We start from the raw sequence: 14,495 nt of genomic DNA, 5'->3' as shown, positions 1-14,495 counted from the left end.
GCAGTGACACAGAACCTAGAAGCGTTGAATGTAAACAGTGTAGGAGAATCACACAGAAGAGAAGATATTGTTGAGTAAAGTCGTTATTTTTGTTTTGTTTTTGCGCATAAAAAGTATTCTCATCACTTCCTAAAATTAAGGTTGAACCACTGCGGTCACGTGGACTATTTTAACAATGTCTTTAGTACATTTCTGGACCTTGAAAGTGGTCATTAAATTGCTGTCTATGGAGGAGACAGACAGCTCTCGAATTTCATCAAAAATATCTTAATTTGTGTTCCGAAAATGTTCCGAAGTGGATGGAGTGACATGAGGGTGAATAATTAATGACAGAATTTTCATTTTTGTGTGAACTAACCCTTTAAGTTAGTTAGTATAATGTAGATGGTGCTTACAAAACAACTGTGTAGATCAGTGGTTCTCAAACCTGTCCTGGGGACCCCTTACCGCTGCACATTTTGTATGTCTCCCTCATCAGACACACCCAATTCAACTCTTGCAGTTTCTACTAATTAGTTAATAAGTTGAATCAGGTATGTTAGATGAGGGAAACATGGAAAATGTGCAGTGGTGAGGGGTCCCCAGGACAGGTTTGAGAACCACTGGTGTAGATCACTAAAAGTAAGATTTTTATTGAGACTCAAGCATTTTCTTTTGCTTCAGTATTGCACAGATGTTTATGTGTGATCTGCATCACACGAATGGAGGGTCCTCTCTCTGCCTTTGTATGACTAATGCAGGAATTCTCGCATAGAACAAGAGGGACTTGCTCTCTCTCCCCCTCTATCTCTCTCTCTCAGGCTGTTCTGGCATCTGTCACGAGACTGGACAGCTGTTGCTGGTTTTGGTAATGTGTCTCTGGGAAGCAAAGTAAAAGAAGACAGGATAGAGAGAGGTGCAGAGAAGAAGAACAGACATGTGTAGCCACTTCTTTGTGACATGAGAAATATCCATGGCATGCACAATTATTCAATTCTCTCCTGATGCCTGGTTTACTGCAGCTCAGATTGCACAGGAGCTCAGAGGTTAGTTAGATTAGTGAAACCTCTGTGCCTTTAAATCTTCCCTTCAGGACATCCAGAATGGTCAGATGCCACATTACAAGATCTCCATGAAAGAACATGATGTCACAGATTGTGTTACATGAGGATGAAATTACTGATTGTGTTTTACTTCATAGATTAGCTTTGTGACTGAAGGTACAGTATGTTTTGGTAGTTTTGTTTAGTCTGAGCTAACACATTAGGCAAAATGTTTTATTATTTTGTTACAATAACACTTTACCTCACCATATGGGTGTACTTTTAATATTTCAAATCTTTTAAGGAAAAAAAAACAAAATGTGTGTTAATTGTATTATTTTTTAATGAAAGTGACTTTAGTCATATTAATGCTGATAATGCTGTGAGGGCATGGGCTGTTTTGGTGTCAGTGAATGGGTACTTCAACCTTTTTGATGGAGTTGTGAGGGTTTATAAGTCAAAAAAGGTTGAACGCACTGCTGTATAGGCGTGCTTTGAAGTGTTATGAATAGAGAATGGATAACGTCATGCTTCTAAAATAATTTTCTCATGGGCTTTTGTTTTTGAATGCATTGTGAGCAAAATGTCGCTTTGTTCCTTTGTGTCTGTTTATAGCGGAGAAAGTATTACTGGAAAAACGAAAGGAGAGATGCCCTTTCCAAAGGTTTCTCTGTGTGTCGTCATATGTTTCATGAAGTTAGTGAGGATCAGTTTGTCCCGTTTGTGGCAGTGAAGCGGGAGAGCCGTGAGTTGTTTGGGCGGAGTAAACCATTGCATCGGAGAGGGGGAGGCTGGAGAAGTCAACAAGCGAAAAAATCCGCTCCGGGCGTTTTCGTTACTGTTGTTGCCGAATGGTGCTTTCGAGGGCACTTCGGAAGGTTGTTTATCTCGCTGGGGTTGATTTTAATGTCATATACGGATTGTAATGGTTAAATCTTAGTATACCGCATACTAAAGCTAACTCCTTAAAGTTTGTGTTGGTTCGCACCGACGAAGTGCCAAGTGAATCACTGAAAACTGTCCGGCTATACTTGAGTTGAAGTTGTTGTGTCATTCGGTGCTGTACGCTCAGCTGGATTCAAATGGAAAACATATCAGCGACCTTAATGATTATGTATTTCTGTACTTTAACGGAATACTTGGCATCGACATTTAAACACGCACCACGGAAAAGCGAAATACTACTAAATCAGATATAAAAATACTTCGGGACGTATTTTATGGTTTGGGGATTAACATTCATCAACTTGAAATTTGAGGCTGTAAATCCATCAGTGTTTGATAATGGAGGAGGATCAAGTGTCTTCTGTCGAGGAGCCGCAGGCGGTCAGCGCCGCATCATCGGACAGTTTCTCCCGGCTCTGGTCAGACGTGATGGGGATGCTGGTAAGTTCGGGGTTGGGGGAGGGGTGTCACAGGAAGGCAACTTGAGAAAAGTCCTTCAACCCAAGGGGTTTAATTTATTGGAGCTCATTGTGTGTGTACGTGCAGTGCTTGTGCTTTGATGCCAAACGCATGTTAAAGCAGGAGCTTCAGGACATCTTCTGCTCACTTTCTACTCGTGGTGAACAGGAGTTTTGAAGCTGTGTGATTTGGTCTGTTTAGAAGCAGTGAGAAGTTTAGAAATCTCCAGGGAATCGTATCACATGGTATGTAACTGAAGTGTTTATTATTGTTATACGCTCCGCAGGTTCAGCGGCGCACGTGCGCAGTCAGATACGCAACGAATCTCAAACAGAGCGCAGAAACTTTATATGTGTGTTTTCCTTATTTTAATTTGACTAATAACAAACTGGATGTACATTATCCAGCATATTACAATGCTGCTTTTACACGAAATAGTGGTTGGCGTTGAAACTATTGTTGTATTAGTATCTTACGTGTTAGCTTAAATTGTTCGCAAAGCAACTTTAAAAACTATCGGCCTAGCAACAAAACGAGCAGTGCTACAATATTACTTTAGCGTTGTATATATTATTAGTTTTGCATGTTGAGTTTAGCGCATTGAAGGGTTTATTTTTCAGAATAAATCATTTCCTTTGAGTGTGGATAAAATCTTAGTCATTTGTATTTTCTCCCAAGGTTGTCTCTGTTGTCTATTGTTTGAACATTTAGCTGAATCAGATGTTAATGTATTAATTAAGAGTGCTCATGTTTATATTGAGATCACCTCAAATGGACTATGGTCTTGGGTTCTCTGTCCCTTTTTGGTTTTAATTGGATCTTTAATTGCGGTTGTTGTGTGTGACATTGGGTAAACTGGACATTTACATACAATGATTTCCTAGACTTTGTCAGAGCCTTAACACCCAGATGAAAGATAAAGGTGTGACACCCATTTCCAGTGAAAATGGCTTTGCCTCTTGATGGCTGCAGTGTTAATTTGGTGTCTGAAGAAGTGTGTGTATTGCTTTTGTGTCTAGAAAAGTGAGATTACTTAATGAGAAAAGATATACTAATTCAATACTACTCCCAGTTGTTTCTGCTTAATCCAGGGAGATTAACTGTAACACTGACACACATTAGTGATTAATTTCCTTTAACTTGCACACCCTTTCCTCCCTCAGGCATATTTTATTCTGTGATGTTAATGTTACAAGATGAGTCTTCTTTTCTTTCCTTAGAATATGTCTCATGTATACTCCTTTTGTCACAAATAGCCCTGCAGTGCTCTCTCCTCATCTGACTTTAACACAGGATAATATTAAAACCACATTACTCAAGCAGCAGGTTGAGACTTTACTTCTATGAAGCAGTTGTGCGGGAAAAGTTGCCGAAGTAGCACCTGAAGGTGTTCCCAGCTTTGCTTCACCCAACCCCCAACAACAAACTCATCTTTAATTGAATTGAAAAGTTTGGAAAACTTAAATTTTGTCTTTGCTCCAGTTTTGATTGCTGTGCAAATGGAGATCTGTGCATTTTTTTTTTATTACACAGCATCTTAATAAATTAGTTTGAAATATTTATTTAAATTGGGGGCTGCTGACTGCTGAGTGCCAAGCTAGAGATTAAACCAGTACAGCTGTGTAGAAAATTGGTTCCTAGGGACAATGGTCAAATATACAGTTTACATACACCATGATTGACCAGTCAGAATCAAGTATTCCACAGAGCCTTGTAATTAATATGGGAAATGTTTTTCTTTTTCTGCGTTAAAAAATAGTTCTTGGTTTCAGTTAAGAACAACAGTCTCAGTTGTTTGACTTTCATCTTTTACAAGCCTCATGAAATGTTGTTTTGGTGGGCACTCTGTCTATAAAAGTAAGGTTTTATTGTAACATAATGTAGATTTTTGAAGTTGTAAGATAGTTTTTGCTTTACGAAGTATGTATATTGCTATATTTAAGCCAGTGTTTAAGATTTACTGTCTTATTGCTAATGTTGATAAACAGCATCTGTAGAAGTAGTGGCTATCGAGAAACATACTAAGGGTTAGAGCAACATTCTGAGGTTTACCATAATGCATGCCAAGCTCATAGATCTCTCCTAATGAGAATACCTCTGTCTGCTTGTCATTGAAGTGTGGTCTGTTTACGCAAACCCCATTTATATGTGGTTCAACTCATGTAAATATGCTTCAAAGCCAATTAACGGCTTGGCACCTTCATTTCAGCTGCCTCTTGGATTTTCTATGTTGTGGTTGTGAATGTTTTAGAGAGAAAATGATCTGTGAAATACAGTTAATTGTTCTCCTCATTGAATATTTCTAAAATAGGAGTAACTTTGTTGAAGCTTAAGTTGCGGTATTTGCATGAAATGCAATAATTTCTACACTTCAACATGCAGTAGCACACTGAGCATTTGAGAAGCATGTTACTACCTGGTTTAAACAGTAAGAATCTTAATTCCAACTGTAAAGAAAGCCAAATTAAGAATATGCATGTGGCAGCGATGTTCAGAAATTATACATTTGCTTCACCATTGGACATTAGACAATGAGTGTGAGAGTGGCTGCTCATATCCGCAGTACTTGAGCACCTTGACAGTAACTCATCTTGATTTTGGATGAGCCATTTCTCCCCACGTCTAATTCCAGTTAATGTAACACATTCTCCACCCAGCGTGCCTCAGACGTTTCTTTCTCTCCCTCTCTTCATCTCCCTTCCTTCTTCATTATGCTTCCGTCAGCCCTCTTTCCTTTGCCTCTGTGGATATCCTGAGGAAGCCGCCCTAATGAGGGTGCGCCAGGACCCCCTGACCAACTTCTGTCTCACATCCTCTCTAACTCAAGTATGGCCCATGTCCACTTCTCCCCTCAAGGGCGGCGCCACACATCTCACAACACCTACGTCAAGCAACTTCCCCGTCCCCACATTGGTTTGGTGATCTTGTTAGTACAAGCATTACAAACCCAAAGTATACTTTGTTTTTTACGTGTTCACTAGCGTATGTGTACAGTCGAACTCGTACCCTTTCAAAGTATACTATATTTGATAGCATGCGTGAACGCAGGCAGTCGACACATGCGCTCTACGAAGTTTAATCTTTGTCCAGTCTGTGATATTTTTTTTTCTCCAGAAGTTATGACTGGTAAAAATGTCTTTGTATTCTTTTAAACTGTCTCAAAACCCTTTCGCTGTTTTTGTTGCAGTCTCTGATGTTGTTGTTGTTGTTGTTGTTGTTGTTGTTCAGTGTTTTTTTTTTTTTAGTTTTGTTTTCTACTGTGAAACAACAGCCGGGGCCAGTGTTGCCACCTTGTGGAAAAGCTGATTAGTGCAAAACAAATTCAATGGGCAAGTGCAACCTGTGCGCACCTAAATCAGGTGCTGCGCGTACTTTTCCGGTGACAATTTGCGTCAGACGTACTGTATGCGGACCCTCGCGTACATGTAAAAAAATAAAGTATACTTTGGGCTTAACACATTCTGGTCTTTTTGATCGAGACAGGCCACATGCTTTCTGAGTATGTAAGTTTTACTCTGTATTCAGTAATTGTCTTGACATGTTTAGGAATTGTGGGCGTTAGCATTTATGATGAGAAGTTGTAGGAAACAAAAGAAGACTAGTGATGTTCTGTTTCTGAAGGATGATGCATCAAACCTGTTTTGTGTGCTACTCATTATTTCATGATCAGTAGCTATAAGCAGACATATTATGTAATGTACATTTGCACAGAAAAGCAACCAAATACACTTATTACCCAAAAGCAAATGATAAAATCAGTTCAGCCTTAACTTTCTACAATATTTATTTTCTTATTTAGCTGTTTTAATGCATATTAAATTATATTTGTGGCAAAACCTGCTGATTGCTAATGTAGCTGATGCATTTATCCAGTGTGACTTTTTGAAAACCTCACAAGCTTTTGTACATAGATTAGACATATATTATTTAAAAATATATAAAATTTAGTCATTTATCATTAAAACATATATACATTGGATGCTCTATCTCAGGGTTTCCCTAACATTAGTGAGGGAAATGCCGGGGATTTAATTAATTAAATCATAAAATTTGCATGCCATGTGACCAACCAACATCGGACAACTGTGAAATGTGAATGTTTTGTTAAATTATTGAAATATTCATTTAAACACTCAGTGGGTGTTTAAAGGGATAGTTCACCCAAAAATAAAAATTTGATGTTTATCTGCTTACCCCCAGCGCATCCAAGATGTAGGTGACTTTGTTTCTTCAGTAGAACACAAATGATGATTTTTAACTGCAACCGTTGATGTCTGTCAGTCAAATAATGCAAGTGAGTGGGAACTTGGACTATAAGAGTAAATAAAACACGACATACAAATCCAAATTAAACCCTGCGGCTCGTGACGTCACATTGATGTCCTAAGGCACAAAACGATCAGTTTGTGTGAAAAACCGAACAGTATTTATATAATTTTTTACCTCTAAAACACCACTATGTCCAATTGCGTTCAGCACACTGTTAGTGAGGTCTGATCTCGCTCTGACAACAGCAGTGATGTCTCGCGCTTATACTTCAATGAGTGCTAGACATTACTTCCGCTGTCAGAGCGCGATCAGACCTCACTAACAGAGTGCTGGACGCAGTTGGACATATTGGTGTTTTAGAGGTAAAAAATGATATAAATACTGTTCGGTTTCTCGCACAAACCGATCGTTTCGTGTCTTAGGACATCAATGTGTCGTCATGAGCCGCAGGGTTTAATTTGGATTTGTCTAAGCAAGTTTTATTTACTCTTATAAAGTAAGTTCCCCTCAACCCACATTATAAGACTGACAGACGGCAACGGTTGCAGTTAAAAATTATCATTTGTGTTCTACTGAAGAAACAAAGTCACCTACATCTTGGATGCGCTGGGGGTAAGCGGATAAACATCAAATTTTCAGTTTTGGGTGAACTATCCCTTTAAAGAATTTTTTACATCTAAAAGGTTTGGCTGACAAAGAAGTTTGTGAATCCCTGCCCTATCTAGATTCTAGTAAAACTTTGTTATTTTTTAATTCTCAAGAAGTGTGCTTCTCATGAAGTCCTGGAATTAGTCACATATTTGTCAAAGTGCAGAAGCATTGGATGTGTCCGAACCTCTAATGGCTCTCTATACTCTTCACACTGCATTCAGAATGAAATGTGTTTCCTTTGATTTGAGCACCATGAAAAGAACAGCTCTTATCAGGTTTGCTCACTCATTTCACACTGAAATCTCTGTATAGTATAAATGTGTTTGAGCTGTTTTGTTTTAGGCCAGTGAAGAATGAAAAGTTTAAATTGTTTCCCCTCTCAGTAAGAGAGTCAGCAAGGGAAATAGCCTGGTCTTGCATGTTTTTGTAAAGCTCAGGCTTCAGTTTTAGGAAGAACCCACAAATGGCTTAGAGTTGGTTACTGTTGTTACTGTAAAGTTGTGTAGAAGGGTAATGTCTTTAGACTTTGAGGACCTTTGTGTCTGAGCAGGTGGGCTGAGCGAATGAAAGGAATGTAGGTTAATTGATTAGCGTGTTCATTGATGTCAGAGGAAAATGCATCATCTCATCCTCCTTTTTTGTTTCTATTTCTCTGTAGTTTGCTCAGTCGCTCTATTCTTTCCTTGGTTTTCTTTCTTCAGCACATACGGAATAACAATATATTTGCCTTACGGCACAATGGCCACATCAAAGCTTTGTGGCTTTGCTCAATGGCTCTTGCTTCGTCTGAGGGAAGTGTGAATTTGTGGTTGGCTTTTGTGAACAGACAGTTTCTCATATTTGATGCATTTTATTGTAAAAAGTTGATGTTTGATTGCATAATGTGGGACTTGTCTCTTCCAGTCACCCATTCCTCTCCTTTCTGTCCCTGTCCTGGAAATAAACGTTCTTGAGAAAGAATGTTGTTGTTGCAAGTCATTACACAACGTGTTGAGTTCGGTCCATGTTGTGGGTGGCTCAGGACCTCGGGTAGTGTTGAAGTTAGCCGATTCTGCAGAACTGAACTGCAATTAGATGATGTATACTTTTGAGAAGTCAACAGTGATTAAAAAAATACTCACTGTTGAACTGAAGTGTAGTCTCCTGTTTTGTGCTACAGTGATGATATCTCACTTCCTTTTACCAACTAGAGTCAACCCAAAAGAGCAAACATTTTAGTAAAGATTATTAATAATATCAGCAAATGAATGTAGTTCCAGCTGGACTTCATAAACATAAGAGCTGGTGGGCTACACCTATTGAGAGCCATGGATTGAGGAGCTTTATAACGCAGTCTGTACAGTTGCAGCTTAACATTTCTCATTTTTTTATTTGAAAAATTAATTGACTTAAATGACAGTGTTGCTTTCAAATCTCATTTATTCATGCACATCCTCAAAATGTGTTTTTGGGTGATGCCTTTACTGTGTTTAAACTTTGTTTTTTCTTTTCCACATCAAGTGAATAAATGTCATGTTCCTCTTGTCAAACAAGTTCCTTTCCCAAAAAGAGTTTTTTGTGTGTGTGTGTGTGTATGGCTAACCAACTTTGAAAGGGAGGTAGTTTAGATAGCTATACATTACTGGTTGAGCAAAGTAAAACAGCAATACTCTTTCCCCTTTTCCACTGACACGGTTCGCGTTCCTGTGCCGTTCCAGTTCTCAGCCGGGCGAACTGGAGCCTGTTGCAACTGGCCGTGTGTTTCCACAGACTTGAGGAATGAACGATGATGTGACACTGATACTACGTGTTGTTTAACTGAATATATCCAGTCTAAAAACAAAGTGTGCATCCCAGTGTTTGTGCTGGCAGTGCGGTACTTGTTGTTCACAGTATCGGTAGTGATTCTAGTGTACCAGCAGCTCATCCTGGTACTCTAATCTATCTTTTTCGCAGATATATTGAAACTGAAACTGTTGATTTATTCACTCTATCGCATAATGGGGCTTTCTTGTGTGCGAAGGTTTATATTTTTAGATATAAAGAGCAATGTAGTGCAAAGTTATTACATTGCCCAACGACGAGTTCCCGGCTCTGTTCGAGACCAGTAAGTTTTTAGGGCTGGAGTTGAACCGATTTTTCGGGCCCGGAACTAACTTTCTGCAATGGAAATGTGTGGAACGGTTCGAGAATAGACACAGGCTGGGAACCCGCACCGGAAACGTATCAGTGGAAAAGAAACATCAGTATTTATGTCCAAACGCCAATGCATTATTGGCCGAAGCTGAGCACGTGAGCAGCACGACGAATGTGATGCTGACACAATAATGAGCTGCATTCGGACGTAAACAAGGAAGCATGCACTACGTTCACTACGTATGACAACGGTTCAAATTGTTGAATAAGTCATTATTTTTGTTTTGTTTTTGCGCACAAAAAGTATTCTCGTCGCTTCATAACATTAAGGCTGAACCACTGTAGTCACGTTGACTATTTGACTATTTTTAACTACCTATCTGGACGTCAAAAGGTGCAATGACGTTGCTGCCTATTTGTGGATCAAATACCCTCGTATTTCATCAAAAGTATCTTAATTTGTGTTTCGAAGATGAACAAAGGTGTTACGGGTGTGGAACGACATGAGGGTGAGTAATTAATGACAGAAATTTCATTTTTGGGTGAACTAATCCTTTAAGGTTAGTATCTGCTGACTGTATGAAGAGGTCTGCATTAGTTTGTGTTTGGAAATGGTTCACCATGGAGCTCCGGTTAGTCAAAGATATAACTTTAAGAGCTTTAAATGTTTGGCTTTTTGGGCTGGACAGCAGAGTTTGGGTGGTGCTGTTAGTGTGTTCAAACAGTGATTCGTGTCATCTAAACAAGACTTATTCCCTCTATTCTTTTTTTAGAGCTCTCAGCTCATGTGGAGCTAGGCTCAAGTAAGAGGCAAACATTTTCTGTCCTCTATATGTTCTTACAAATACAGACAGATGAGGCATGAGTTTAGTCCTTTAGTTAAATGCTCAGCTGGAAGCAGCAGATCCACACTCACTCACTTTTAAGAGTAAAGGATTGCAATTTGCAGCATTACCTCACCGGAGGCCTGGTATGTGTGGAATGTTAATAAGAATATGGAAGGCATGCGCTGTACAGATGGAACTGAACTAATTCAGATCAAGGGCCACTGCAGCTCTCAGTGCTGATAGGCTCATTTCCTACTGAAGATAGGCTCAGTAGACTGAAGATAGATGGCCTGTTCCTCATATATAAACTCAGCAAAAAAAGAAACATCTTCCCACTTTCAACTTTTTTTTTTTTTTTCCAGCAAATTTCTTAACATGTAAATAAATATACATTGGATTTGCTTGACCACCATGACAGTCACCGCAAGCGGAGTGATACAAATGGTGAAACTGTACTAGTGCTGTTACTGGGGGAATATCGCATTGCTCTTAGCCAATCAGATTTGAGAAAAGAGCTCCAGAAAGAACTGTTGCGTGTGTGTGTGTGTGTGTATAATATAATATATATTATATTATATAATCAGTATTTTCACCCCACATAAAAGGTTTTAAGCCAGTTATTTATATCTTTTGCTTTAGTGTGTCAGTAGGAAATAACAGTTCACATTTCCAAACATTAATTTTGCCATTAATTTTAATAATCCAGTGAGATTTTTGCACCTAAGACTATTGCACAGTACTGTATGTATGTGTGTGTATATATTAGGGCTGCACAATTAATCGAATTTCTAATCGCGATTATGGATGCCACAATTTTGTAATTGTCCAAAGGTGTGATTACAAGGAATAATATCTACTTGCATTATGCTGAGTGTTCAAGAGGAGTGTTTAGAGCATGTTACATCACGAGAGGTGAATCACGACTACTTCAGAATGTAAAAGGTCTAACCCAGCACAAAAGGAGCTACCAGTGACGTAGGTATACGCTGATATGTCAAACTCATGCAAAACACCAGCATTTTTTACACAGCCTATGTATTTACTCCACGAACTAACTCTACAATCATGTAAAACAGTGATAGGACCTCTCAACCTTACGCTAAGGAGAAAATCCAGCGCATCTTTGAGCAGACCAAGCAAAACATGATTAAGTATTTCTGCTAAGCTAGCGACATTGGGCATCAACCACACGGCAAAAGCTAATACTGTTTCATATGCTGTCTACTTTCTTTGTATAGCAGTTCTATCTAATAACGTACTGGACAGGACTGTTAAACAGATCATAAACTAATGAAGACGGAGAATGCGAGCACTCTGTGCTCAGGATCTGTCTGAACTATTCTCAAAATAAAAGTCCGCTGTGTCATCAAAATAAAAGTAACAAAAACAAGCGCAGTTTACATCACTTCAGGCCCTAGGGGAACATTAGTTCTTGGGCAACCACAATGTTGACTAGTTCCTATATCTATGTTCCAAGAACAACCCGATGCAAAAGCCCCTATTATTATACCATGCATATGTTGACTTTTTATTATTATTTAAAGAAGAAACCAAACCAATGTATAGTTGACATTTGAGGTTTAATGCTATGGAAAAACAACAAAACATTTCAGGAAGGGTTGCTTGTTTTTATTTTTATACAAAAATATGGCATGCAGTTGCTTCAAACAATGGTGTAAAGCTATTCAATACATCATTCAATATATATAGCAACATCATTCAATATTGATAATCATACTTAATAATCGCAGTTACAATTTCAAGAGAATAATCAACAATTATGATTTTTGTCATAATTGTGCAGCCCTAGTGTGTGTGTGTGTGTGTGTATGTATATATATATATGTATATATATATATATATATATATATATATATATATATATATATATATATATATATATATATATATATATATATATATATATATATATATATATATATATATATATATATATATATATATATATATATATATATATATATATATATATATATATATATATATATATATATATATATATATATATATATATATATATATATATATATATATATATATATAATATATATATTATTATTATTTTTTTATTTTTCCTTAGTTGTTACACAATTACAGGTTTGGTTAGTTAAAATGTTTTTTTATTTTTATTTTTATAGTCCTATAAGTGAAGAAAAGGTCGCTGCCTCAGTGCATCCCCCTTTTCCTTGAATTTTTGCTTGCTTGTGTTTTTGCTTTCTATATAATAAAATTATATAAAGTTATGAGTCCATTTTAAGATTGGAATATGTTATTGGATGAAGGTTTTGGCCCTTCCACCCATCACTCAGAGCTCCGCACAGCCTCTGCCCTGTCATTACAGCAAAGCTGCTAGACTCGCCATCCCAACCAACAGTATGTACTTGAAAAAATCTGTCTAATGGCAACAGAAAAAAAAGCCTGTGGCCTATAGTTGCTCTTGTAAAGTTTTTATTTAGTCTTAGTATCTCTCTTTAACAAGTATCCTAGATTAAGGAGAATGTGTCTCTGTGTTGGTTTCTCTCTTTTTTTGCTTATTTTAGCTTATTTTGCTTATTTTTTTGCAAACTTTTTTCTATGTTGGACGGAAATTGTTTAACTGCGCATCTGACAACATAAATCTCACATATTCACATCATGTTTTGTCTAAAAGCTGGAGGTGCACTGCAGGCCAGCAGATCGGAATGCAAAAGCTGGAATTTCTCACAGAGAGCAGCGTTCCGTTGGGAGTCTCAGTATTCTGAGATCATCTGTTTGGAGTTTTGTTGGAACTGATCGGCTAAGAGACATTTTGTGAAAAGCAAAAAACTATTTTATCTCTAATCTTGTTATATTATTCATAAGACGTATTTTATTTATAACTTACTTTCAGCACTACTCTTATAGCTTTGATTTGAATGCAGCCCTAATTGCATAAGTCCATGTCTGCACACGACAATTTTACCAACGTGTGTGTATGAGGCGCTGGTTTTCCTACCTCTGGCCCATATACACAATGACAGGATGTGTGTGTTTGTCAGCATGGTCCTGAGCAGGAAGAAGTCCTTTGTGTTTGACTTCTTATCCAACAGGACTTTAAAGGGCATCTAGTACAGCAGCCGGAGAGATCCAGCCTAGCCTAGAACTGAGATACAACAAACATGCTCTTAAATGTAATAAACTCATCCATTTAAGAAAAGAAACTAAGCCACCTGCAGCTGCTGTTGTATTAATAGTTTTCTAAAGAAGCTAATCTCTGGTTTTGAGTGAAGGACCTTCCCGTTGTATCTGCTTTTTTTGCAGCAGTCTGAGGTCATTCACTGTTACGTGTGTGTCACGAGCTTGTAGAAAAATAGAATGCACCCACACGCTGAAGTCAGAGCCAGGCAGCACCACAATTGAATATCTGCACTCACAACAAGATGGCTACAAAGGTCAGAGAAGGTCATAAGGGCTGGTTAGTAAAAGAGGGCTTCTGCGCTTATGTGTGTGTGTGTGCGTGTGCGTGTGCGTGTGCGTGTGCGCGTGTGTGCGTGTGTGTGTGTGTTCTTGTATACATGGTTTATGAAGACGTGTATAATGACATGGGTATTACAACGTAAACATGGTTTATGAGGACACTTCCTGTGTCCTCGTAAACCATGCGGCTTAAAAACATACTAAACTGTTTTTTGAAATTCAAAAAATGCAGACTTTTTTCTGTGGTGGGTTGGTTTAGGGGTAGGGGTAGTGTAGGGGGATAGAATATACAGTTTGTACAGTGTGTGTGTGTGTGTGTGTGTGTGTGTGTGTGTGTGTGTGTGTGTGTGTGTGTGTGTGTGTGTGTGTGTGTGTGTGTGTGTTTTGAGTTTTTAAATACATGTTGCACAGAAAACGCTACCAGAGCGTAAGAAAGAACTTTTTATACTCGCCTTGTAAAAAAAAAAGAAAAAAAAAAGATATATATATATATATATATATATATATATATATATATATATATATATATATATATATATATATATATATATATAAAATTTTTTTTTTTTTTTTTACATAAATAATTAGAATATAAAAATAATATATTATTATATTCTAGATTAATACACTTTTTTGGGGGGAAATGATGGCATACAATGTGTACCATTACTGGATTTTTTTGTGAGATTGGGCTGTCCTTGGCCCATATACTTGGCACAAGAAACCCATCTCAACAAACTGACAACTTCAC

The 14,495-nt window shown here is 37.8% G+C and overlaps 1 protein-coding gene across 13 annotated transcripts in view; it reads left to right on the top strand.

Moving 5' to 3' along the window:
* sash1a (SAM and SH3 domain containing 1a) overlaps positions 1 to 14,495 on the top strand; it is a 271,761-nt gene that overhangs the window by 213,119 nt on the left and 44,147 nt on the right. Inside the window, exon 1 of one of the 13 annotated variants that reach the window (XM_048206892.1) lies at positions 907 to 1,025. The exons of 7 other annotated variants lie outside the window; for them this stretch is intronic. In XM_048206892.1, coding sequence (XP_048062849.1) covers positions 984 to 1,025 — 42 coding nt within the window. In that variant the 5' untranslated portion in view covers positions 907 to 983. Of the gene's footprint in view, positions 1 to 906; positions 1,026 to 1,063; positions 1,200 to 1,287; positions 2,409 to 2,434; positions 2,672 to 12,453; positions 13,720 to 14,495 lie in introns of those variants that run through there. 5 more of the 13 variants (XM_048206897.1, XM_048206890.1, XM_048206891.1 and 2 more) reach the window with 5 other exon arrangements.

The sequence above is a fragment of the Megalobrama amblycephala genome, linkage group LG11, assembly GCF_018812025.1.
Source record: "Megalobrama amblycephala isolate DHTTF-2021 linkage group LG11, ASM1881202v1, whole genome shotgun sequence".
NCBI classification, from domain to species: Eukaryota; Metazoa; Chordata; class Actinopteri; order Cypriniformes; family Xenocyprididae; genus Megalobrama; species Megalobrama amblycephala.
This window is presented reverse-complemented; position numbering and strand designations above follow the sequence as displayed.